The 27079-nt window shown below is 41.1% G+C and overlaps 1 protein-coding gene across 2 annotated transcripts in view; it reads right to left on the reverse strand.

The window, feature by feature from the left end:
- Window positions 1-26805, reverse strand: part of fbln5 (fibulin 5) — a 92985-nt gene extending 66180 nt beyond the window's left edge. The window contains exons 1-4 of one of the 2 annotated variants that reach the window (XM_087989659.1): window positions 26500-26805; window positions 12248-12329; window positions 10055-10100; window positions 4391-4657 (exon numbers count right to left, since the gene is read on the reverse strand). In XM_087989659.1, the coding sequence (XP_087845785.1) occupies window positions 4391-4657; window positions 10055-10100; window positions 12248-12328 (394 nt within the window). In that variant the 5' untranslated portion in view covers window position 12329; window positions 26500-26805. Of the gene's footprint in view, window positions 1-4390; window positions 4658-10054; window positions 10104-12247; window positions 12330-26499 lie in introns of both variants that reach the window. The other variant, XM_043698461.2, reaches the window with a different exon arrangement.
- Between the last annotated feature and the right edge of the window lie 274 nt (window positions 26806-27079).

Raw genomic sequence — 27079 nt, forward strand, 5'->3', positions numbered from 1 at the left:
TTTCAAGGATCTGTGTACCTAGACACCGAGATCTCTCTGCTCATCTACACGACCAAGAATCTTATCATTAGCCCAGTACTTTGCATTCTGGTTACTCCGACCAAAGTGAATCACCTCACACTTGTCCGCATTAAACTCCATTTGCCACCTCTCAGCCCAGCTCTGCAGCTTATTAAGGATCAGCAAAGAAAGAACAGCCTTCCCAGTGAATTTGCACCAATAAATCATCAGTTAGAATAAACAGCACAGATATAGAGTCATACAGCATGGAAACAGACCCTTTAGTCAAACTAGTCTGAGCCAAACAGAATCCCAAACTAAACTAGTCCCACCCGCCTGCTCCTAGCCCATAACCCTCCAAACATTTGCTAGTCATGTACTTATACAAATGCCTTTTAAAAATTGTAATCGTACCCACATCCACCATTTCTTCAGGATGTTCTTTCCACACATGAACCACCTCTATGTAAACAAAATTACCCCTCATATATTTGTTAAACATCTCTCTTCTCACCTTAAAAATGTGCCTTCTAGTCTTGAAATCCCCATCCTAGGGAAAAGTCTACCATTAACTCTATCTATACCCTTCATCATTTTATAAACTTCTGTAATGGCGCCTCTAACATCCTATGCTCCAGTGAAAAAGTCCCAGCCTTTCTTTATAACTCACACACCCTATACTGTAAAGTACATCAACTAGCTGGAGCACGTGTTTAACTCACATTCCTCTGACAGTCTCTGAAAAAGTCACTACATTTTGTTTGAATCCATTCATTGGATGTGGACATCACTGATTGGGCTAGAATTTATTTCCCGTTCTTAACTGCCCTTGAGAAGCCACTGACCATTCCCAATCCCATTGCAGGACCCTTTCTCCTAATGACATCCATTTTCGCCACGATTTACTTGTATTGTGACCTGGCATGCATGCACCCTAATGTCTTGAGAGTCTTCAAAGGAAGAAAACTAAAAGATTGATCAAAATTACCAAGAGCAAGCTTTGAATCTGTTATTGTAATGGCATATCAAAAATAAAAGCACCAACACATGTAGACACAGAAAGGTTTTGCCTTCTGGCGTTCTGACCTACGTTTACATCTCAAATGCCATCACTAAAAATACATTATATGGATTTTGGGAACTTGCTGCTGTATAAATTCGCTGTTTTGCTTCTATTTTACACATTACAATGGAACACTTAGAAGGTACTTCATTGTCTTTAAATTGTTATAGGATGAACCTAAGGTTGTGAACACTACGACAGTATATGAATGCACAACCTGTCTTTATTAATGCTTACAACTCCTATTGAGAACTAAAAGACGTGTTAGTACCACTACTTCCCAAGCCCTGTATACCACATCAACAGGTGAGGTAAGGCGTGGCGTATGAGGTGAGGTGGGGTGGGGGGAAAAGTTCAAAGCAAATTCGTAGATTCACTAAAGATGGCCATCAACAAAGGTAAAGTGAAATAGCTTTTGGAATGTAATTCTTCATCTAAATTCCATATCGAAATTGTTCAATCAGTTTTGAGAATACAAAGTTTGGTAAAACAGAATCAGAGAATTGTACCACACATAAGGAGACTATTCACTCCTTCTTGTTGGTACTGGTTCTCTGAATGAGCAAATTACCCAGGGCCCCTCGTTCACTGTCTTCCCATAGCTCTACAGTTGCTTCCTTATCAGACAACAATCCACCTTTCTCCTCAATTCTTCAGTTGAATCTATCTTTGTCATGTTCTGAAGTAGTGCATTCCAGATCATAACTACTCATTGAGTGGCAATGCTTTTCTTCATGTCTCCAATTTTTTTAACTGTATATTAATTGAAATCTGTGACTGCTTGTTCCCTATCCTTCCATCAACAGTTTTCTTTTTTCCCAATCTACACTGTTCAGACATCTCACAATTTTGAATACACTGATCAAATTTTCTCTCAATGTTCTCTTCTTCAAGGAACATGGTCGCCACTTCTCCAATCCATCGATATAGCTGATGTTTCCTTGCAGCCTATCTGATGTGACATTCTTTTCTCAATCACAGTAAAACAGTCACTTGACAAGAGTGTGAAAATTAGGTATGAATGGAATATAGAGCTGCACAAACAACAGGTATAATTTCACTTACTTCTAGTTCAAAAGCTGGATCCAGACTTATTAATTATCTTGAAACACAATGAGATTATAAAAAAATACTGAATGCCTTTTAGCAAAGATCATCTCATAACCAAGACATGCTACTCCCATTCTAATTCAGTGCGGCTGACCTCAATGACCTCTGAAAGTACCTTGCAGACTATTCATTTGTATCAAACCAATACCAGCAATTAAAGAAGATCTACCACCAACTTCTTAGGAATGGGCAATTAATGTTGAGTATTTAAATATCATTGGCTATGTTTATCAATGTGACAGAAATAAAATGTCCATGCGGCTACTTTTGTTCTATAAATGAATACTAAATCATTAAAATTGCTGCATTTCTTTCATTCTTACTGGAAGAAATTATGTACAAACAACAAAACAGTTTGCTAACACTTATTGAGCCATGAACAAAAAGGAAATATAAACAAGCAATTAAATCAATCTCAGTTTTCCCCAACTCCTGACACAGCCTGGCATAGTACAAAGTTCTACAGAACCCAATTGTTTTCCCAGTATCTTCTGGGGAAAGAAACCTTTCATACACACCCAACTGGCCTACATGTAACTATAATCCACATCAACAGAAATGCTTTGAAACTACATTTGACTAATGGTGCACAGTATCATTGGGAGTACTGTAGTGTGTTGGTTAAATGAATGGAATAGCAATCCAGAGGCTTGGATTTGTAACCAAATCAAGACATCAGGTTAAAAATCTCACTATTGCAGTTGTGGAGTTTAAAATTAGTTAAGTGGATAAATCTAGATAAACTAGTATCAGTAATACTGAGCATGGAACCACTGGATTATCATTAGAAGCCCATATGGCTCACTAATGTCATTTGGAGAAGGAAATCTGTCACTGTTACCCAGTATGGCCTGAAGAAGGCCTCAGATCTACAGCAAAATCATTGAATTTTAGTTGCCCTCTAATGTGGCCCAGCAATCCACTCTGTTGTATTCAAGAAGACAACTCATCAGTATCAGTTAAATAGTTAGTTAAAATAATCTCATTTTATAACCATTAATGTGTAGGTACATACAACAAATAAATATGATCTGTTTTACATTCTTCCAAACTAATCTTTGGAAGGGACCCGTGTTCGATTCCAGCCTTGGGAAACTGTCTATGTGGAGTTTACACATTCTCCTCATGTCTGCATGGGTTTCCTCCAGGTGCTCTAGTTTCCTCACACAATCCAAAGATGTGCAGGTTAGGTGAATTGGCCATGTTAAATTGCCCATAGTGTTCAAGGATGTGTAAGTTAGGTGCATAAGAGGTAAATATAGAGTAATACGATAGGGGAATGGGTCTACATGGGCTACTCTTCCGGTGGTCGCTGTGGACTTGTTGGGCCAAAGGGCCTGTTTCCACACTGTAGGGATTCTGTGATTCTTCTCTTTCATCACAGAAACTAAAGGCCAATGAAATATCACTAGAAATCGATTTCTCTGCTGTTTCACATCAGAATCCATCCCAGGTATTAATTATTCTCGGCTAGAAAAGTCTTTTCATGACATCAGTCCTCAACTTTTGTTTTGCTTTGACTGCACAAATCTTTCTTGTCCCATTGAATATTTTATACAACTCAACAAAGTCCCCAATCTTTTACATCCCATCATGGCCAAAATGCCCAAATGCTGAATACCCAAAGGCACCAGATAGGCACGTTATACTTAAGGTCCTGTAAGTATATCTGTAGAGGGAGAGATGTCTCTCAGCACATTTTCAAAGGACACCCAGGAGCTGAGACAGTAATGGATAGAATCCTGTGATTTTACAATTAATTTAAACCATCAGAGCTCACTGACTATTGCTGAGTGCATTAAGTGTGTGCTTGGGATGAGTGCTGGTCATAAAATATATCTTCAAAGAATTTGGGAACAAAAGACAATCAATGCCAACCAGGTCATTTAATTCATTTTAAATCTACCTAATCTCAATGTCATTAGCTACTCAGATATCTTCACTTTTATCCTCTCCCTACATCATGATGTAAAGAGGTTGCACAGTTTTTATGTGTGTGTATATATATATGTATATAAAATATATATAAAATGCACCAAATCATTCATTTTGCATCAAGCTCTTCTATATTAGTCTTACCAGTTCAATAGAGGGTGTTAAAATATCTAAAAAAAAGCAAATATACAACTTTTTTCTTTCCAGATTGAACAAACGGGATAGATCAAGATGGGAGCAAGTTGATTTTTGCAGTCCTTTATGAATAAAGCAACAACATACCCACACAGTTGTTATTCTCATCCAGGGTGTAGCCAAAACGACAGACCAGAGATCTCGGTGGAATAGGATACCTGGGTATTGAGGCTGGTTGGTAGACAGACGTTTCGGTGCGCCCGTTCGATGAAGATGCAGGGTACGTGGGATTAGATGGTCCATTTGCCAGGACGAGAGCAGCAGTCCTTGGCAAGCACAAGTATCCTCCATTGTGATTGATGCATCTCATGTCCCCTTTACAGGCATCCGGGATGGTTTGGCACTCATTAATATCTGTGGAAATTTAAAGGAAAAGAACAATTGATCAGTCATGTTACCTTCTTTACCTTGCTCAATGATTTCCTTTCCCTCAGTAACCACCTTTTTTGAGTCATTGAGTGGTCAGCACAATGAGATCTTTCTCTCTCCCTCTCTCCCTCTCTCCCTCTCTCACTCTCTCCCTCTCTCCCTCTTCAAAGGTAAAATGAGCAATGGACCAGACTGCCATCATAGTGTGTGAGATGTTGTGATGCACAGGGAGACCTTAGCAGCATAACCACACCCATCTACAAGTGATGCACTGTCAGAATGACACTCATTGATTGGGATGATAAATTACAGTCACTTTTTCAGATTCAGATGGCGGTTAAAAATTCTATGGCACTGTGTGGATGAACAATTGGCTTGTGAGCTGGTCAACATTCCCCCTTCAATTTATTACCCCTGTGCTGGCTCTGTGGCAGCAATTTTGCCTCTCACTCAAAAATTGATGATTGCAAGCCTGATTTTCTTTCTGAGACTGCAGCACATAATGCAGCCAAAATGCACAGTAACTGCCTTTGCTGTTTGAATTCGTGTATCACTGAACATCGGAGTGCATCTGGGAAAATTAACAAACAGTGAAATTCACAACTAATCTTGGAGGAACTGAAGTTCACAGCACAGAATCAGATAAGTTAATTGTTGTTTTAAGTCTGTCCAAGAGAAAGGCTGTATTAGTGAGTACAGTGGGTTCTTTCTTGATTATATGTTTTTATACAGTGATACGTACTTCTTGTCAGATGTGGGAGTTTAAAGAGAGTTTAAGGGTTACTGCGGATTATATCTGCCACAAATGCTGTTGGATGAGAATCTTATCAGATCAAGTGGATCGGTTGGAGAGACAGTTAGAAGCAATGAAGAATTTGCAACAGCAACAGTATGTGATGGATGGCAGCTATAGAAAGGGGGGAAAGTCTCAGATACAGTCACATAGATGGGTTAACTCCAGGAAGGGTAAGAGAGGTAGGCAACCAGAGCAGGAGTCTTTTGTAGATATACCCATTTCAAACAGGTATGCTGTTTTGGATAATGTAGGGGTTGATGGATTATCAGGGGAACGTAGCACAAACAGCCAAGTTTCTGGTATTGAGACTGGCTCTAATGCAACGAGGAGTATGTCAGCTTCCAAGGATTCTGTAGTCAGAGGCACGGACAGACGTTTCTGTGGCCAGCAGAGAAAAAGCAGAATGGTGTGTTGTTTCCCTGGTGCCAGGATCAACGATGTCTCAGAGAGGGTGCAGAATGTTCTCACGGGGGAGAGGGGCCAGCAAGAGGTCATTGTCCACATTGGAACCAATGACATTGGAAGGGAAAAGGTTGAGACTCTGAAGGGAGATTACAGAGAGTTCGGTAGAACTTTAAAAAGGAGGTCCTCAAGGGTAGTAATATTTGGATTACTCCCAGTGCTACAAGCTAGTGAGGGCAGGAATATGAGGATAGAGCAGATGAATGCATGGCTGAGGAGCTGGTGTATGGGAGAAGGATTCACATTTTTGGATCATTGGAATCTCTTTTGGGGTAGAAGTGACCTGTACAAGAAGGACGGATTGCACCTAAATTGGAAGGAGGCTAATATACTGGCAGGGAAATTTGCTCGAACTGCTTGGGAGGATTTAAACTAGTAAGGTTTGGGGGGGACCCAGGGATATAGTAAGGAAAGAGATCGATCTGAGGCGAGTACAACTGAGGACAGACGTGAGTCAAACAGTCAAGGCAGACAGGGACAAGTAGGACTAATAAATTAAACTGCATTTATTTCAATGCAAGGGGCCTAACAGGGAAGGCAGATGAACTCAGGGCATGGTTAGGAACATGGGACTGGGATATCATAGCAATTACGGAAACATGGCTCAGGGATGGGCAGGACTGGCAGCTGAATGTTCCAGGATACAAATGCTACAGGAAGGATATAAAGGGAGGCAAAAGAGGAGAGGGAGTGGGATTTTTGATAAGGGATAGCATTACAGTTGTGCTAAGGGAGGATATTCCTGGAAATACATCCAGGGAAGTTATTTGGGTGGAACTGAGAAATAAGAAAGGGATGATCATCTTATTGGGATTGTATTATAGACCCCCCAATAGTTAGAGGGAAATTGAGAAACAAACTTGTAAGGAGATCTCAGCTATCTGTAAGAATAATATGGTGGTTATGGTAGGGGATTTTAACTTTCCAAACATCGACTGGGACTGCCATAGAGTTAAAGGTTTAGATGGAGAGGAATTTCTTAAGTGTGTACAAGACAATTTTCTGATTCAGTATGTGGATGTACCTACTAGAGAAGGTGCAAAACTTGACCTACTCTTGGGAAATAAGGCAGGGCAGGTGACTGAGGTGTCAGTGGGGGAGCACTTTGGGGCCAGCGACCATAATTCTAATCGTTTTAGAATAGTGATGGAAAAGGATAGACCAGATCTAAAAGTTGAAGTTCTAAATTGGAGAAAGGCCAATTTTGACGGTATTAGGCAAGAACTTTCAAAAGCTGATTGGAGACAAATGTTCGCAGGTAAAGGGACGGCTGGAAAATGGGAAGCCTTCAGAAATGAGATAGCAAGAATCCAGAGAAAGTATATTCCTGTCAGGGTGAAAGGGAAGGCTGGTAGGTATAGGGAATGCTGGATGACTAAAGAAATTGAGGGTTTGGTTAAGAAAAAGAAGGAAGCATATGTCAGGTATAGACAGGATAGATCGAGTGAATCCTTAGAAGAGTATAAAGGAAGTAGGAGTATGCTTAAGAGGGAAATCAGGAGGGCAAAACGGGGACATGAGTTAGCTTTGGCAAATAGAATTAAGGAGAATCCAATGGGTTTTTACAAATATATTAAGGACAAAAGGGTAACTAGGGAGAGAATAGGGCCCCTCAAAGATCAGCAAGGCAGCCTTTGTGTGGAGCCACAGAAAATGGGGGAGATACTAAATGAATACTTTGCATTAGTATTTACTGTGGAAAAGGATATGGAAGATATAGACTGCAGGGAAATAGATGGTGACATCTTGCAAAATATCCAGATTACAGAGGAGGAAGTGCTGGATGTCTTGAAACGGTTAAAGGTGGATAAATCCACAGGACATGATCAGGTGTACCCGAGAACTCTGTGGGAAGCTAGAGAAGTGATTGCTGGGCCTCTTGCTGAGATATTTGTATCATCGATAGTCACAGGTGAAATGCCGGAAGACTGGAGGTTGGCAAAAGTTGTGCCACTGTTTAAGAAGGGTGGTAAGGACAAGCCAGGGAACTATAGACCAGTGAGCCTGACCTCAGTGGTGGGCAAGTCGTTGGAGGGAATCCTGAGGGACAGGATGTACATGCATTTGGAAAGACAAGGACTGATTCGGGATAGTCAACATGGTTTTGTGTGTGGGAAATCATGTCTCACAAACTTGATTGAGTTTTTTGATGAAGTAACAAAGAGGATTAATGAGGGCAGAACAGTAGATGTGATCTATATGGACTTCAGTAAGGCATTCAACAAGGTTCCCCATGGGAGACTGATTAGCAAGGTTAGATCTCATGGAATACAGGGAGAACTAGCCATTTGGATACAGAACTGGCTCAAAGGTAGAAGACAGAGGGTGATGGTGGAGGGTTGTTTTTCAGACTGGAGACCTGTGACCAGTGGAGTGCCACGAGGATCGGTGCTGGGCCCTCTACTTTTTGTCATTTACATAAATGATTTGGATGCAAGCATAAGAGGTACAGTTAGTAAGTTTGCAGATGACACCAAAATTGGAGGTGTAGTGGACAGCGAAGAGGGTTACCTCAGATTACAACAGAATCTTGACCAGATGGGCCAATGGGCTGAGAAGTGGCAGATGGAGTTTAATTCAGATAAATGGGAGGTGCTGCATTTTGGGAAAGCAAATCTTAGCAGGACTTATATACTTAATGGTAAGGTCCTAGGGAGTGTTGCTGAACTAAGAGACCTTGGAGTGCAGGTTCGTAGCTCCTTGAAAGTGGAGTCACAGGTAAACAGGATAGTGAAGAAGGCATTTTTTATGCTTTCGTTTATTGGTGAGAATATTGAGTACAGGAGTTGGGAGGTCATGTTGTGGCTGTACAGGACATTGATTGGGTCACTTTTGGAATATTGCATGCAATTCTGGTCTCCTTCCTATCGGAAAGATGTTGTGAAACTTGAAAGGGTTCAGAAAAGATTTACAAGGATGTTGCCAGGGTTGGAGGATCTGAGCTTCGGGGAGAGGCTGAACAGTCTGGGGCTGTTTTCCCTGGAGCATCGGAGGCTGAGGGGTGACCTTATAGAGGTTTACAAAATTATGAGGGGCATGGATAGGATAAATAGGCAAAGTCTTTTCCCTGGGGTTGGGGAATCCAGAACTAGAGGGCATAGGTTTAGGGTGAGAGGAGAAAGATATAAAAGAGACCCAAGGGGCAACTTTTTCACGCAGAGGGTGGTACCTGCATGGAATGAGCTGCCAGAGGATGTGGTGGAGGCTGGTACAATTGCAACATTTAAGAGGCATTTGGATGGGTATATGAATAGGAAGGGTTTGGAGGGATATGGGCCTGGTGCTGGCAGGTGGGACTAGATTGGGTTGGGATATCTGGTCGGCATGGACGGGTTGGACCGAAGGGTCTGTTTCCATGCTGTACATCTCTATGCTCTATGACTCAATTTTGATGAGACATTATTCCCAGGTCCCAAAGCCTCTCAGGTGGATGCATAAAATTCCACAGCATGATTTCCATGGCATTACTCAACAATAACTTTCAACAAGTAATTGGCATTCTCCTGTGTTGATCAACCAACATCACTAAAACAGAATATCTGCTCATGAATGTTATTTCCCATTATTGGATACTACTGTATTTGCCTATTTTAAAGTGGTAACTACACTTCAAGTGAACTTCATTGGCTGATAAACAATTTGGGGCATCTTAAGATCATAAAATCGCAGAGTCATAGGACTTCTGCAGTGCAGAAAGAGGCCATTAGGTCCATCAAGTCTTGTCCAACCCTCCGAAGAGCTTCCACCTGGACCTGGCTGCCCTTTAATCATATCTCCTACATTTACCATGGCTAACCCACCTAGACACTATAGGCAATTTTAGCATGGCCAATCCATCTAACCCAAACGTCTTTGACAGTGGGAGGAAACCAGAGCACCCAGAGGACAAAGGGACAATGTACAAACTTTGCAGACACAGTCACCCAAGTTTGTTACAATGTTTGCAACTAATATATCCAAGGAATAATGAACTGTTCATTTACCGCATTCATGTCTATTAGATCTTGCTATGTCCAAAATAATAGCTTAAAAAGAACAACAATCACTTTGTATCAATATAATTCAATGTGTGGGAGGGATGTTTGCGAGATGTCATAAAATGGTGCGTAACCTAGAAGTCTCACCTCTGCATTGTCCAGATGAACGGTCCAAACGATATCCATCAGAACACTGCTGGAAATAAACAGCACAAAACAATCCTTTTATTTAAAACAAATCATCAAAATATGCAGTAGATATTCATTTGCTGATTAATTGCATTCACCAGCTAATTTTTATTCAAGCCACATCTTTACTCGCTCGTCCTAATAAATTATTACTAGAACTCTGATACAGACTTGCACTTAGAGGCTTAATTTCATCTATGGTAATTTTCCATTTTAAAAAAATTGCACAAAACATGAAGTCTGACAGTTCACATCCTCCTTGGTGCAAAAACATGGTTATTCAGTGTTTCATCAAGAATTATCAGCATCTTAGCAAATCCACTTATTACAGACAGCTAATAAAATGGAACTTCAAACAGGAGGGGAAAGATACATAACGGTGGTGACATGCAGGGATTTTCCCTATGGGCAAAGATGAAGCAGTGTTCCCCCCAGGTAAAAACCACTATACTTCTTATTTGTCAGTATTTCTCCTTTACAATTCTAACAGACACCAAATAAATCTTAAAGTTGGACCTTACTACATGTGTTGATCACAAATGAACATTTAACGCCTGAACTACATTATGTGTATACTATTTTCTAGGCACCCCTGAATCAATTTCTTGTAAATAGGTGAGGGCCTTTGTTAAATCTCCCACCAGTGGGTGAGAGCACTTGCCTGTTTACTGTGTACAATATTCTGATTGCCCTTAAATGAACTTTAACAATTTACTCTTGTGATCCTTTCAGAGATTTAGATATTTATATATAATTGCAATTAATTTGCTTTTTAGAAGCCTGCAAGTATTTTGCAGTCCTGATCTGCTTATCTACTTTTGTGTATGGAAGATTGGCATGAGGTATTGATGGTCATTTGATGAGAGGGCACATATATAATGGGGCAAATGGCCTCCTTCTGTATTGTAAGAGCTCTCTGATTCTGTGATTTGTAGGCAAAGTTAATAATTTGTCTCACTCCTGACTCTCCCTGCATTAACAACTCTGTCCCGTTACAATTGGACTGAGAACAGATAATCAATATTCAACTTTCATCGGCTGATTCTAATACCTGACACCTTCCATGGACTAACGAGTTTTAAAATGGACAAATGCTGACCAAAAATGGCTGCTGTGATCACCTGATTATGTTGAGCCAAGCTCATGAAAGGATCAATAAATAAGGATCAAGTCGAAAGTAACATCGTTATGAAACTTATTTCAGTATCTCCCCATTGAGTCACACCATTCCAGAAGTTATGTGTTAAGATGAAAAGTTGTATGTGGTGTATTCAGCTTGGAAAAATATTGAGCAATTTCCAGAGTATACAAATAGACATTTGTAAGGAAGAACTATCTGTCTGTCTCATTAAACTAAAAAAACTTGGCACCTGGTGAAAGAAAGAACCTTGATGCAAGAACCATTTGATGAGAGATCAAGGATATTGGCAAACCTCACCTCCACTGAAGAAATAGACAACAGCGACAGATTTGGAACTCAACTTTCAGTCTTGTGACTGTAGGACTGTATAAACATTAGGTTTCAATTGCATTTTTTATGTGCCCCCCCCCCACCATTCTTTCTAAGCTTACTATCTGTGTTGTATACTTATGTGCTAGATATTACATTTTTCTTTTGCGCTTAATGCGTCATCAAACACCACTTGCTTTCTCTCAAGAAAACCTTAGAATTGCATCTGCTTCATTTTTTATTTGATTAGCAAAGTTGAAGTGTGACAGTTATATATACAAAAAAACAGAAAATATGTATTGCAGCCAACTGAGTGAGGGCTTAAAAGATCTCTCCTCCTAGCCTGGTTCTACCATCTCAACCCTCTCTGCCACAGTCTACCACCTCTGTTCTGACCCCTAGCATTGATCATATCTCTGACCACTTCACTCCTCCCATCTCTGACCACAGTTATACCTAATATACCAGTCATTTAAGTGACCATGAATGCCATTGTCCATTTCCAAAATTGTATTTGTTCAAAAATTGACATCATTGGATTTTATTCAGGTCAACTACTCACACATTGGAGCTCATACCAACAGAGCAAGGTCACCCCTTCATTCTTTTTTCCTTGATTAAGAATCTCTTTGTCTTAAGGACACACACTGTACTCAGTCTGCTGTAAGAGCATCTTCCCAAAGTTTTTCTGTGGTAATTACCGTAAATGACACCGCTGAATCAAGTTCCTGAGCCCATCCAGCTCTGATCAGCAGCACCGTCAGTAACATCATAGCCAACATCCTGCAAACAAAACCGAGAAAGGAAAGGTGAACAATGCATGGTGAATAGTGATTGCACCATTCATTCCTTCTCATCATACACACATTTACATGCACAATCCATCAACAAAACAAACGCCGCTTTCAATAGACTCCAAAAACAAAAATGCTAGCTATCACATGGACTTAAACTTTTACGAGTTTTGGGGAATAGGTTCAGATACATAACTGCTTAGCCCATGAATACTGAAGGCCAGCTTCCATTTTCTGTTGTGATGTTCCAGTTCCCAAGCTTAGAACAATAAAGAAGTTTACTTATGTAGCTCCATTCATTTTATGATCTAATGCATTGTGTTGGGAGGTTGGTTAGCTCAGTTGACTGGGCTGCTGGCTTATAATCAACTAGGAGAAAGTGAGGACTGCAGATGCTGGCTTATAATGCAGGGTGACGCTAACAGCCTGGCTTCAATTCTCACGCGCACTCTAGTCACCATGAAGGTAATGTCTCAACCTCACCCTACACCTTAGGGATGGTGGTCCTCAGATTAAACTACAAGCATTCACCTCCCTCTAACAAGAGAGCAGGCATAGACCCCTCTGAGACAAAGGCTACCCTGCCTTTTAATACATTTTCAAAAACTGAAGCACTTTATTACCACAGGTGATGCACAATGATTATCACAAAAAAGAGAAAATTTAATCAACTACCTTCAACGTTCATCATTGACATCCAGGGGGGTTACCATTGACCAGACACTTAATTGGACCAGCCATACGCATACCATAGTTATAAGACCAGATCAGAACCTGGGAGTTCCGTACCATGTAGCTCACCCTTTGATTCCCAAAAGTCTATTCACCTTCAACAGACACAAGAGTGATAGAATACTCCACACTTACCTGCTTATCTACAAATCCAACAACACTCAACACCCTCTGGGACAAAAGGGTGGCACAGTGGCATAGTGGTTAGCATTGCTACCTCACAGTGCCTGGGACCCAGGTTCGATTCCCACCTCAAGTGACTGTGTGGAGTTTGCACATGCCCCCCGTGCCTGCATGGGATTCCTCCTGGTTCTCTGGTTTCCTCCCACAATCCAAAGATGTGTAGGTCAGGTGAATTGGCCGTGCTGAATTGCCCATAATGTTAGGTGCAGTAGTCAGGGTAAATATAGGATAGGGTTTTGGGTTACTCTTCGGAGGGTCAGTGTGGACTGGTTGGGCCAAAGGGCCTGTTTCCATACTGTAGGAATCTATCTATCCATTCACTAATTTAAACCTACCCTTCCTTCATGACTGATGTACGGTGGAATAGTATGTACCATCCAAAAGATGAACTGCATATGCTTTCTTAGGATAATTCATAGTCCGAAAGGCAGCAGACCTGTGAGGGAGGAGCTCAGAGCAGGAGACTATAAACAGACACCAATGCACAAGGATTACAGCACTTACCTGGGACTGGGTGGCTGAGAGGTACACTATTCAGTTCTCATCACCAGCCCACACTATGTTTGAAAGGAGAGTGAAAAGAAAAATAAATAGTGAAAAAATTGCAAAGTCAGTGGAGTGTAAGAAACTGCCCTGTTTCTGTCATGTCCTTCAAATTGTTGTAAATTAGAAAGGTATGTTATTTTTGATGAAGTGACTATGCTTGAACTTAAATCAGGATTAACTCAAGATTTAACCACCAGGAATATGGACAAGTTAGAATCAACACAGTAAAGAAATTAAAGTAATCCAAAGTAGTGTAAAGATAACATTAGGGAGGACATGGCAGCGCAGCTTGATTGAGTGGAACGTGTGAACTCTTAAACAACTGTATGTACAGTGAGAGCTGCCAAACTCTAGGTTTTGGAGCTCAAACAGCAGTTGGTGTTACTGAGGCACATCCATGGGACTGAGCGTTTCACAGATAGCCTGGTCAGAGAGGTTGAGGGTCTAGAGGCACAAACGGAATAGATGACTTCTGGGCTACCCAAGCAAAAAAAGGCAGTTAGTTTCGGAGTTGCCTTGGGACCCGTTCAGAAATTAGTTTTCTATTTTGAAATCTGGTTGTGGCAGTGGTTTCTCAAGGGGGTGTAGTCAGAGCCACGTTTTTGGCATCCTGACCAGTTTGGCCATACAGGAAAGGAATGGGGAAGAAAGAAGAAGGACACATAGTGATAGGGGATTCATTAGTTCTAGCATCTCTGTGGAAATAGACAGAGGATGGTATATTACTTCCCTGGTGTCATGGTGAAGGATGTCATACAGCAGCTGCAGGACATTCTTCTGCGGGAGGATGAACAACCTAACATGTGGTCCATCTCAGTGACAATTACTTAGGTAGGAAAGGGGAAGTGAGCCTTCAATCAGAAAACTAACAAGTAGGACCACAACCTTATCAGTCTTTGGATTTCTCCCAGTGCCACAGGCAAATGAGTGCACACATAGGAGGGTAAGGCAGCAGAGTATGTGGCTGGAAAAGACGTGCAAGAGGAAGGGCTTTAGATTTCTGAGACAATGGGACTGGATCACGTATGGAGTCAGCTATTACAAGGGGGCATAGCTTTAAATTAAGGTGGGGTAGGTATAGGACAGATGTTAGGGGTGGGTTCTTTACTCAGCGAGTCGTGAGTTCATGGAATGCCCTGCCAGTAGCAGTGGTGGACTCTCCCTCATTATGGGCATTTAAGGGGCATTGGATAGGCGTATGGAGGATAGTGGGCTAGTGTAGGTTAGGTGGGCTTGGATCGGCGCAACATCGAGGGCCGAAGGGCCTGTACTGCGCTGTATTCTTCTATGTTCTATGTTCTATGATCAGCTCTAGGCAAATTGATAACTGTACAAGATAAGTTGTACCGAATAGAGCTGGGACTGAGTTCCTGACGCGGTGTTTTGCCAGTGCTATTGAGTTGGTTTTAAATCAACTTGGCAGGGGTGTGGAGAACAAGAGAGAATATTAGAGAGGAATACTGGGGAGCACAAAATACTTGGAGAGATTAGTTTAGTAAATAATAAATCAGGAGGTGAAGTCTGAATAAAGGAGATAGTAAGCGAGTCTAAATCAGGATAACTCTGCATATGTTGAAAAATGTGTTGCTGGAAAAGCGCAGCAGGTCAGGCAGCATCCAAGGAGCAGGAGAATCGACATTTCGGGCATAAGCCCTTCTTCAGGAATGAGCCCGAACGGCTTATGCCCGAAACGTCAATTCTCCTGCTCTTTGGATGCTGCCTGGCCTGCTGCACTTTTCCAGCAACACATTTTTCAGCTCTGATCTCCAGCATCTGCAGTCCTCACTTTCTCATAACTCTGCATGTGTATGAATACACGGACTATTGTGAATAAGGTTGTGGACCTTATTTGAGCTGGTTCTTGGAAATGGGGTGGGCCAAGTAAATCAAGTGCTAGTGGGAGAACTTAAGTGACAGTGATCATTGCACCCATATAGTTTAGGATGAGGATGGAAAAAGCCAATAGGCACTCTTGAGTAAAAATAATTAATGGGGAGAGACAATTTCAGTGCAGCAAGAATGAAGCTGGGCAAGTAGCCTGGAACAAAAGATTGGTGGGAAAAGCTTTGGCTGAACAATGGGTTATCTTCAAATGAAGAAATGGTACAGATCCAGCCAAAATTCCCTCAAAATGGAAAGGGAATGCAAACAAATCCAGAGTTCTGTGGATGAAAAAGGAAATAGAAAGTAAAATAAAGAATAAGTGTGCTTATGACAGCGTCGGGTAAAAAAATACAATTGAGAACCTAAAGAAATATAGAAACCTTCTGAGGGCTGGGGAGGAAGCGTATTAGAGAAGCAAAGAGGGATTCTGAGAAAAGGCAGGCAACCAACCTGAAGGCGAATCCCAAAGTCTTCTATAGGCACATCATGTAGTCAATGTGTGGCAGGAGGAGCAGTCAGATCAAATAGGGACCATCAATGAGAATGTATGCACAGAGGCAAGAGGCATGAATGTGATGTTAAATGAATAGTTTGCTTCTGTCTTTACTAAGGAGGTGCTATGATGACAGAGGAAGAAATTCTATCACTAGAAGGATTTAAAATTCATAGGGAGAAAATGTTGGACAGAATATGGTACTTAAAATTGATAAGGAAGATGGATTGGTTAAAATGCAACCAAGAACAATAAAGGAAATGAGATTATAAGTTGCAGTGGCATTAACCAAAATATTTTAGACTTTTCTAAATTCAGAGCAAGTGCCAGAGACTGAAGAGTAACAGACATCGTGTCCTCATTCAAAACGTTTGTCAGAATAAGCCCAGAATTACAAACCAGTCAGTTTAGACATAGCGAGGCTTCTAGAAACAATTTTTTAAAATAGAATTAGTAGACACATGGAAATAGGTGAATCGATTAAATAGAGCACACATTTTTGAAGCATTTTAACTCAGAAGCTGAAGGGTTTTTTTAAAATAGGTAATAGAAAGGGTCAGTTAGGGTAACATTGTTGTGTATGCACTTTCAAAAGACATTTGATACAATGTGCCCCATCAGACTTGTGAGAAAAGTTATTGCTCATGGTATAAAAGGGACGTTAATAACATGGATACAATATTGACTGAGTCGTAGGAAACAGAATAAAAGTCATTGGGATAATTATTCAGGCTGAAGGAAGGTTTGTAGTGGAGATCCCGAAAAGTCTTTTTGAGACCCTATCTTTTCCTGATATATACATGTGATCTAGTTCATGGCCTGGAGGGAACAATTTCAAAGTTTGCAGATGACATGAAATAAGAAACATTGTACACTGTACAATTGAATTGAATTTATTGTCACGTGTACCAAGGCACAGTGAAAAGCTTTGTCTTGCGAGCAATACAGGCAGATTACAGAGTTAAGTAGCATAGATAGTAAATAATAGGTAAACAGCAGCGAACACCAAAACACAGGTACAGGCGAATGCTAAGAGTTTGAGAGTCCATTCAGTATTCTAACAACACGAGGGTAGAAACTGTTTTGAAACCGGCTGGTGCATGTGTTCAGACTTCTGTACCTTATCTCTGATGGTAGAGGTTGTAGAAAAGCATTGCCAAAGTGGGATGGATCTTTGAGAATGCTGGTGGCCTTTCCTTGACAGTGGGCCTGGTAGATGGATTCTATAGATGGGAGGTTGGCCTTTGGGATTGTCTGGGCCGAGTTCACCACTCTCTGTAACCATCTCTGATCTTGAATAGTACATTTGCCATACCAGGTAGGATGCTCTCAATGGCGCACCTATAAAAGTTGGCAAGGGTATTCGCTGTCATGCCAAGTTTCCTCAGCTGCCGAGGAAGAAGAGACGTTGTTGGGCCTTTGTAACCAGTGCATCCATGTGAAGAGTCCAAGAAAGCTTGTTGTGGATGACCACTCCCAGGAGCTTGACAGTCTCCACTTGTTCCACCTCTGTGCTATTAATGTATAGGGGGGCATGAGTAACATCCCGCTGAAAGTCAATAATGAGTTCCTTGGTTTTGCTGGCATTGAGAGCTAGATTGTTCTCAGTGCACCATTTTCCACCTCCCGTCTGTAGTCTGTTTTGTTGCCATCTGAGATTCAACCGTCTATGGTGGTGTCATCAACAAACTTGTAAATCACATTGGTCTGGTATTTGGTGACGCAGTCATGAGTATACAGTGAGTATAGTAGGGGGCTGAGTACGCAAGCCTGGGGGACTCCAGTGTTGAGTGTTAGTGAGGATGAAATATTGACCCCAATCTTCACTGATTGTGCCCTGTGCGTCAGGAAACTGAGGATTCAGTTGCAGAGAGTGGGGCTTAGTCCAAGATCACTAAGTTTAGTAATCAGTCTCGAGGGATAATAGTGTTGAATGCTGAACTGCAGTCAATGAGTAGGATTCTTACATAGCTGTTCTTGGAGTCAAGATGTTCAAGTGAGGAGTGAAGGGCAAGTGATATGGCATCTGACGTGGATCTGTTGGTCCGATAGGCAAATTGGAGTGGGTCAAGAGTAGTGGGGAGGCTGGAGTTGATTAATGCCATGACCAGCCTTTCATAGCACTTCATGGCCACTGAAATTAGGGTCACTAGGCGGTAGTCATTGAGATATGCTACATGAGCCTTCTTGGGCACAGGATGATGTTGGCCTTCGTGAAAAAAGTAACGACAGTGGCTTGCTGCAGGGAGAGGTTGAAGATGTCCAAGACATCTGCCAGCTGATATGTGCGTGCTCTGAGTGCACAGCCTGGTACTCCATCTGGTCCCATCGCTTTCTTTGGGTTCACACTAAGGAAAACTGATCTGATCTCTGATGCAGTGACTGTTGCTATAGGTTCATCAAGACCTGTCAGAATAGGTGTTACCTCTCCACCGAAATTCTGTTCAAAGCGAGCATAGAAGGCGTTGAGATGATCTGGGAGGGATGTGTCATCATGTGCTATCTTGCATTGTCTCTTTTTAGAACCTGTGATGTCATTCGGCCGTTGCCATAGTTGCCGGGTGTCTGGGTCTCTAGTTTGGATCAGTATTGGTCCTTGGATGTCTTAATGGCTCTGCAAAGGTCATACTTGGATTCCTTATATTTGAGTGGGTGTCCTGATCTGAAGGCCTCACACCTGGTTTTTAGCAAGTTCTGTAAGTCCTGAATAATCCAGGGTTTCCTGTTGGGGAACACCCGGATTGACTTCCTCGGTATGCAGTCCTCCACACACTTGCTGATCAAGTCTGTGACGGTGGTAACAAATTCGTCCAAGGTACCTATGGACTGTTTGAACATCGTAAACAGCCGATTCCAGACAGCACTGGAGTTGATCCTCTGCCTCCTCCAACCAGCACTGGACCTGTATCCGTGCAGGGGGTCTCCTGCTTGAGCTTTTGCCTGTAAGCTGGGAGAAGAAACATGGCGTTGCAGTCAGAGTTCCCGAAAAGACGGCACAGGATGGAACAGTAGGCATCTCTCACAGTGGTGTAGAAGTGGTCTAAAATATTTGGGCCCCTGGTGGAGCAGGTAATGTTCTGGTGGTACTTGGGCTACACCTTCCTTAGATTGGCTTGATTGAAGTCGCCAGTTACAATAACCAGGACCTCAGGGTGTTCCAAATCCGGGGTGTTAATGGTGGAGTACAGGACATCCAGAGCTTCCTCAACCTTTGTCTGTGGCGGTGTGTACACAGCGGTTAGTATAGCAGCGGTAAATTCCCGTGGTAGATAGAAGGGGCAGCATTTGATGGTGAGAAATTTAAGATTTGGGGAGCAATGGCTGCTCAGGGTTGCAATGTTCATGCACCACAAGTTGTTGATTAAAATGCAAATCTGTCCATCCTTTGTCTTACCCGAGGGTGCTGTACAGTCCATATGATGGATAAAAAAACCCATCACTCTGAAGTGCGCAGTCGGGAATGGATGAGTTGAGCCAGGTTTCTGTGAAGCAGAATGCACAGCAGTTCCGCAGTTCACATTGGAAGCTGAGTCATGATCTGAGTTCGTCCATCCTTTTCTCCAGAGATTGTACATTTATTAGGGGTAAGCTAGGAAGGGGGGGGGGGTCTTGAAACCGTGTAGTCTTAGTCTTACTGGTAGACAGACATGCTTTATAAAAGCTTTATAAAATATGAGGTACAACACTCAAGGGGGTGCAAAATAGAGGAGGGATTCTAAAGGTTCACCCACACTTTTACTTCTTGGATTACTCACAACTGATGGCACTTATTAAGTAGGTCAGACTATGTTTCAGCAATGTACTTAAACAATAGAGCAATTACTAGCAAACATCATATATCATCATTGGGATCTCCTCTAAAGGAGTCATCTGGAATGCTGTTGAATTTCTAAAATTCACCAGTTCAAAGTGCGCCAAAAAAGGATTTAATGTGAAATAATCACATTGCACCTTAGGTATGTGGCACTGATCAGGATCCCTCAAGACACTTTGCCCAAAAGGAAAATTGACTTTCATAACTCTTGCAATATACAATCGTCCACCAAGAAACCAATCCACATCTGGATTTTTGCAAAAAGTCCCTAAAACTAACAATTATGACATCTCTTGCCAAGAGTTCTTCATGAGGAATCATATCACAGTGTTAGAATTACAGTTGTCTAGTGAGCAGCAAAATCACACGAAGAGTGGTGGGATCAATGACCATATAACGTCTTCTTGGTAGTGTTAATTGAGGTGATTCCCTACTCTTTAAATTGTTCCACTAGAAATTGAACCCAGTTGAGACACTAGGTAGACTCTTAATTTAACATCCTATTGATGGACAATACCAGTAACAGTGTAGTGCTCCCCCACTGAATTGTTTAGTGTAGTGATTGTAAAGAGATCAGCCAGGTGACGTCATAGAATTTGAGATCCCTGATTGGGACAGCTAGCCTAGTCCAATCAGGGGGCCTTGGCTGACAGATATAAACAGGAGTGTCAGAGAGTGTTCATCTGAGAGCTGGCTCTGAGGATGCCACACCAGTGTCAAATACTATGCACAAGTAAATAAAGGGTGACTTGGTGCTGGGATACCAGTGCCTGTTGAGTGATTTGATCTAGTGTGGGACTTTTACCCCCATAACCTCCGAGTCAGATGCAGTAGTGATACTAAGTGAACTAAGATAAACCAAACCAACATCACCCCATTTGGTCCCATGATTTTGTTGCCTAGGGATAAAAACACCCTCCACATTTTTAACTGCATTTCTAGAATCCTCTACCCTACTGAATTTCAGAAAAAATTCCAAAAACATTTACCCAAATTCAAACCGAAACATAGACATAGAATATTTGTCTGAAAAGATTAATCACCAACAAATAAACTATCAGCATGAGCAAGTTAAGCATACCAACATGATTTCAATTTAAGCCAAATAGATAGATTCCTGGGATTTGTGGTGCATTGATATAGCTACAGGAGAAGACACAGTTCATTGTTATAAAATAAAATGTATTTGTAGCAAGCAAGCTTATTAGATAATGTATCATTTATGATTGTCTAATGAATAAGTAATTATATAAAAGGATTTGAGTGTTAAGGTATTTATCAGCATGAGGCAGCAACATGTAACAAACAGCTGCAAGTGGTTAGTCACAATAATTTAATCTTTAATTTTCCTGGGATAATTTAATAAAGATTCTTCAAAAGTTTTCTCTCCCACAGAAACTGATACAGATGTAAATAAACATGTGAGCAATTCCAGTTGGCCACTACAAGCACAATTTGGGGATTTAAATTTTGTTTTTGTTGAAACAATGTTATCTGACTAGCATGCAACCAGCTCAGCTCATCTCCCTTATTGTGATTCAGCGCTGCACTCCGAACAAGGTAAAACATTTCTATCCTTCCTGTGGTTTGGTGGCCACAATCGAAGGCAGTTCTCCTGTTGGGTCTTGGCCAAGGCAGCCCACATCTGAAATATAACTTCCTTGCTTCTTCCATACTTCTCCCACCCACACCCATCTTCATTTTCGAGACAAAGATCAATATTTCATTCGTCTTTTTTTAATTTATTTTTGGGTCTCTGAAGCAAGTAGAGGGCAAAGTAAAAAAAAAGACAGTGCTAGTGGTCAAATATGGGTTTTAATACCATTCTGATGTAACTTGGTTCCAGGGATGAGAGAATTTAACCATAAGGTTAAAATGGAGAAGCAGGGGGTTTTCTCCTTGGAATGAAGGAAATTGGGTGGCAATTTGATTAATCATATAAGATTTTGAGAGATTTAATTAAGGTCGATATAAAATATTCCATTAGCTGACAGTACAATGACGTGAGGCCATAGATTGCTTTTTAAACAACGAATTACTTTAAACTCATTACCTCTGAGAGTGGTGAAAGTGGCCACAATAAATGGCAACAAAAGGTAATTTAATGGACATTTGGGGGAAATAAGCCAACAGGGCTACAGGGATAGGCTAAGCCAGTGAACTATATGGTGAACCAGCTTAGATGGACCAAATGGCCACTTCTACGCTGTTGGTTATTTTGTGATGTTGCATGGTAATCATCACCAATACGAAGGTCATGGCTCTCTGATGTTTAGTCAAATTTTTGAGCGCACGTATACAATACTGACTGACTCACCACTGTCACTACGAAGATAACTTGCTGAATTAAGCTCCAATCAGCTTGTTAGGAGCTGAATGGTGAAATATTGCCCTAACACAGTCCACCTTTGCAGAAACTGCCAACCAATCAGAGTCTGGCACTTTCTAGGTCCTTTCACTTTTCAATGGGTTGGGAATGGTAGGGAGAGGGTGATTGGGCATCAGAGACAAGGGAGGGGGATTCAGCAGCCATCCCTTTGCCTCCATTCCTGCCCCACCCTATCTCAGCAGACAGGACAACCTGTGTTCCCAATCAGGAAACAGGCACTTGTCTTGCCCTTCAAGAAGGCAGAAAATCAGTTTGGTGGCAAATTGAGGTCCTTAAATGGCTGTTCATTGATCATTTCAGGGTTTTATTTGCTGGTGTGTCAAGAAAGCCCACAATGGGCCTTCTCATCCAGCACTTAATTGGTGATGTGGCAAAAATGTGCCAGAGGAAATGTGCCAAATCCCTTTTACCAGCTTCTTTGCCACCAATAGGAAGGACAAAACTGCACTCATTCTGTTTATTTAATGAACTGAATTCCACTTACAAATTACTATATCATTTTTCCAAACCACTGGATTACTAGCCCAGTAACATAACCACTCTGTTGGCATGTTATACTGAATAGTTGGCTCCTGATATGGTTGATTCGGTTCAAATAATGACATGACATTGGCCAGTTGAATTGTTTTACCACGTGCATGTGGTATGTTACCAAAAAGCCAATCATTACTCCCTACACTGTTGAACCAGTTTAAATTATATACCATACTGAGGGGGATTATCAGATCAGATATACTTTTATCTGTTGATGATGCACCCCCAGTGATATCTGGACTACAATCAGCTAGTTTACCTTAGGCAAAAGGGAGAGAAATGCATGTGACTCGAAGAGGCAGCAAAAGTTGCTTTCAAAGTTATCATTTTGTGCATTATAATATATTATTTTACAGCAGATATTGTGAAGCTACACTGATGTTTAAAATCGAACCTCTTCCAGCTCTTGTTCTATCAAACCCCTGCCCCCTCACTCGCACAACAATGTTTAGTGTGGGAACAAAACCTTCCTGTTTCTTAGTATTGCTGAGGCACTAGCTAAAGACCATCTGTGAAAGTGCATTTTACCTGTTTTCAGTTGTCAGCTATAGTTGGTTTTTCTCTCACACACCCTTACCCCATCTCAATCAGAAGATCTTGGATTCTGAGCAGAAATGTAGATCAAAACATCAAGGCAGAATGGGGGCAGGGGATGCGGGAAGGTCGCGGAGGGGGGTGGGGGGTGGAGTGCTGTATTCTTAGGGTGTGCCACCCACTGAATAGGATGTTAAACAGAATCCTATTGTGCTCTTCCTCGCAGGTGGATATTAAAATCCTAATGCATTATTTTAAAGTTGAGCAGGGAAGCTCTGTCCAGTATCTGGGTCAATATTTATCTCTCAATCTATCTTCACTAAAACACATTGTCTGTTCATACCCATTCCTGGTTGTGGGATTGTGTTATGCGGAAATGTGGCTGTGACATTTCCTCCTTTAGGGCAATGGGTGGCTCAGTGGTTAGCATCGCTGCCTCACAGCACCAGGGATCTGGGTTCAATTCCATCCTTGCGTGAATGTTGTGTGGAGTTTGCACGTTCTCCTCGTGTCTGTGTGGGTTTCCTCTGGGTGTTTCGGTTTCCTCCCACAGTCCAAAGATGTGCAGGTTAAGTGGATTAGCTATAGGAACTGTAAGGTTATAGGGAGAGGATGGGTCTGGATGGGATGCTCTTCAGAGGGTTGGTATGGTCTGCTTTCACAAGATAGGGATTCTATGAACATTGGTTGCAATTAACTGGCTTTCATTGCACTGAGTAAAATATGAGCAAGACTGCATACATTGAAGCCTTTCTTTCTGAAAACATTTTTATTAGAATGCATTGAACCAAGTTTATTTGGACGCATTCAAATTTCACTGTGGCTTGTAGCAAGAAATTCCAGCTAAGATAATGGATACCAACCAGTGAACAGTTGAATTTCTGTTTCTCCAATCACGTCTAGATACCAGCACTTTCATAAAATGGATCTATTTAAAAGAAGTTAAAACATTGAAAACAAAATCCAGACTTAACTATTCCAATGTGCTCCTGGCAAGCAACATGTACTGCACTCACTGTACCCTATCCTACAGCACATCGCTCTCACACACACATCACAGCAATGTCGCCAGGTTCTTAAATGTCTCCAACTTATTCCCACACACAAAGCCTTTTATAATGATGTACCACCTCTACCAATCCCACTGCTTTCTATGTTCTATTATCTTTACTCAAAGAGTAGTAGGGGCATGGAACGCACTGCCTGCAACAGCACTCGACTCATCAGCTTTAAGGGCATTTAAAGTCATTGGATAGGCATATGGACAAGAATGGAATAGTGTAGGTTAGGTGGGCTTCAGATTGGTTACCCAGGTCAGTGCAACATCAAGGGCCGAAGGGCTTGTAGTATGCTGTAATGTTCTATGTTGTATGTCTCTGTAATTTCCTCCAGCTCTACAACTCTGTATTACTTCAACTCTGGCTTTCTAACATTACCAGTGTTACATTGATCACTGGCAACCATATTTTCAGATGTTCAGGTCTCATATGCCAAAATATCCTCACTGAGCTCCTCTTTCTCTTCCTTTAACACTTTCATAGAATCACACAACAATTGGACTGATCATCCTTTTTTCATGGTTCAGCTCTCTACTTTCTATTTGTTTAGGGCTCTTTGAAACACACTGGGACTTGTTCTACATTACAGGTACTCTATCAATGAATGTTCTTTAAAATGTGATTCCCAGGTAAAGCAGATGAAACTTGTTGCAGCTCTCAAGATACTGACAAACCTATGCCCACAATGTCACTGCCAGTACTGATGGATTAGCCAATCCTAACATTAATGCAACATAGTATTATTGACAACTCACAACCCAAGTTTGTAATCTGAGACAAAATTGTTTAGAAGTGGGAGGTGATATGTTTTGTACCACTGCCCTGCCACTTTAAAAGCTAGAACAGCACAGAGATTAGTTGTAAGAAGTCATTTAAAAACCTGGAGTTGGTAAACATTCATTTAACTGGACTTGCAGTGGAAATTTTCATGGCTCATTAAATCCAAAGATAGTGCCAAAGAACTTGAAAATAACTAATGTTCCAAACTTTAATACAGCCAGAAACGTGATCCTGGAAATTATACAAGGAGGTTAGTTCAAGAAGGAAAGATAGCATTATAATGATCATTTAAAAAGAATAAAATTAACAGTTCCAAACTAACACCAGATTTAAAAAAGCATATCAAACTGAACTAATTCATTACAGTGATATCATTGTCATGGAACAACAGCCTCTTGATGGCTAAGTTCTCAGAGGGTCAGTAAAAGAAGCAGTTTCAATGATGGATCACTTCCTCTTGTGGGCAAAGGTTTGACTTCCAAGGCTAGTTACATCCCACAGAGCATTCAATGATTGGATTTTTTAGGATTCCTAAGTGGTTCTGGAAAAACCCTTGAATGATTTCATTACAGCTTCCTAGGTTGAAGAAAGAAGCACTAAGATAAGTTATGGCTGTGGAGAATTAACATACTTTTTGTTCATTAACAATGCGCAACCAAATATAACATTAGTTTAGAACAGAAAATATTGGAAAAACACAACAGGTCTGACAACATCAGTCGAGAGAGAAACAGGGTTAACATTTCAAGTTAAACGTGACTTCTTCAGAACTGATCCTCAGACTGTGTTCTGCAGAGCAATCATTAAAGCATTTATTCCATCTTTCTCTCTCACATACTAGATCAATTGCATTTTCAAATGCTGTTTTTATCTCAGATTTCCGGCATCCACTCTATTTTATTTTGCTTGTTACAATGATGCTTGCTTTACATCAAGGTCAATACAAGGAATTTAGTTATTCAAAATACATTAAATGCAACATTCAAAGTGTCTGATAACCCTGTGGTCATTAAGATTAAAATGTTATATGATGGGATGACTGAGAGATTGATTAATCAATCAATCAATTAATTTTTGCATTACCCATTAATATTCAATTAAATATACTGCTTTATAGAGTAAATTACACTTAAAATCTTCTGAAGTAATTGTGTTCACCTGGATAATGAAGTGTTTTCAGACATCTATTACAAGTTTATACATTATACCAACCTGATATCTTTCAAGTGTTTTATATTTCTGAAAAGTAGAATCAAAAATCCAGAGGTCTGATGTTCTGCAAAATTGCTTGTATTTCCCTGTTCTCTCTGATAAGCTCCTTCGAGATTTATGTGGCTGCTGGATTTGAACTTGCAAAAAGCTGATGGCCTTTTCCACACGTTGTCCCCTTTATCTTGAAAGTACTGGTCTCGAAATGATCAGCGCTTAGTTTCGTTCAAGCTCCTTTCTAATTCAGTATTAAGCCAATTGGACAAGGAATGCTAAAAATGAGCACTTCACTCTCAAAGTACATTTAGAAATGCAAATGGAGGCTCTGTGTTGCTGACAGCTGGTTTAAATTACACAGCACCAACTGGCGTGAGTTCCCACAACCAGCTTGTGGATCTTGGCAGTTTAGAGCTTCGTTCTTAGTCTTCCTGGAAAGTTTGAGACCTTCAGTATGTTTAAACTGAAGAGCCTGATAAGTCACTGCTTTTATTTGTTAGCTCATGGGATCTGAATTTGTTTTAAATTAAAATTAACTGAAAATGGTTTATGGAAACATGCCAACACACTCTGCTTTTGCTATGAA

This window comes from Chiloscyllium plagiosum, unplaced genomic scaffold (genome assembly GCF_037043375.1).
Source record: "Chiloscyllium plagiosum isolate Xiang-an unplaced genomic scaffold, Cpla_swu_hap1 HiC_scaffold_8, whole genome shotgun sequence".
Lineage (NCBI taxonomy): Eukaryota > Metazoa > Chordata > Chondrichthyes > Orectolobiformes > Hemiscylliidae > Chiloscyllium > Chiloscyllium plagiosum.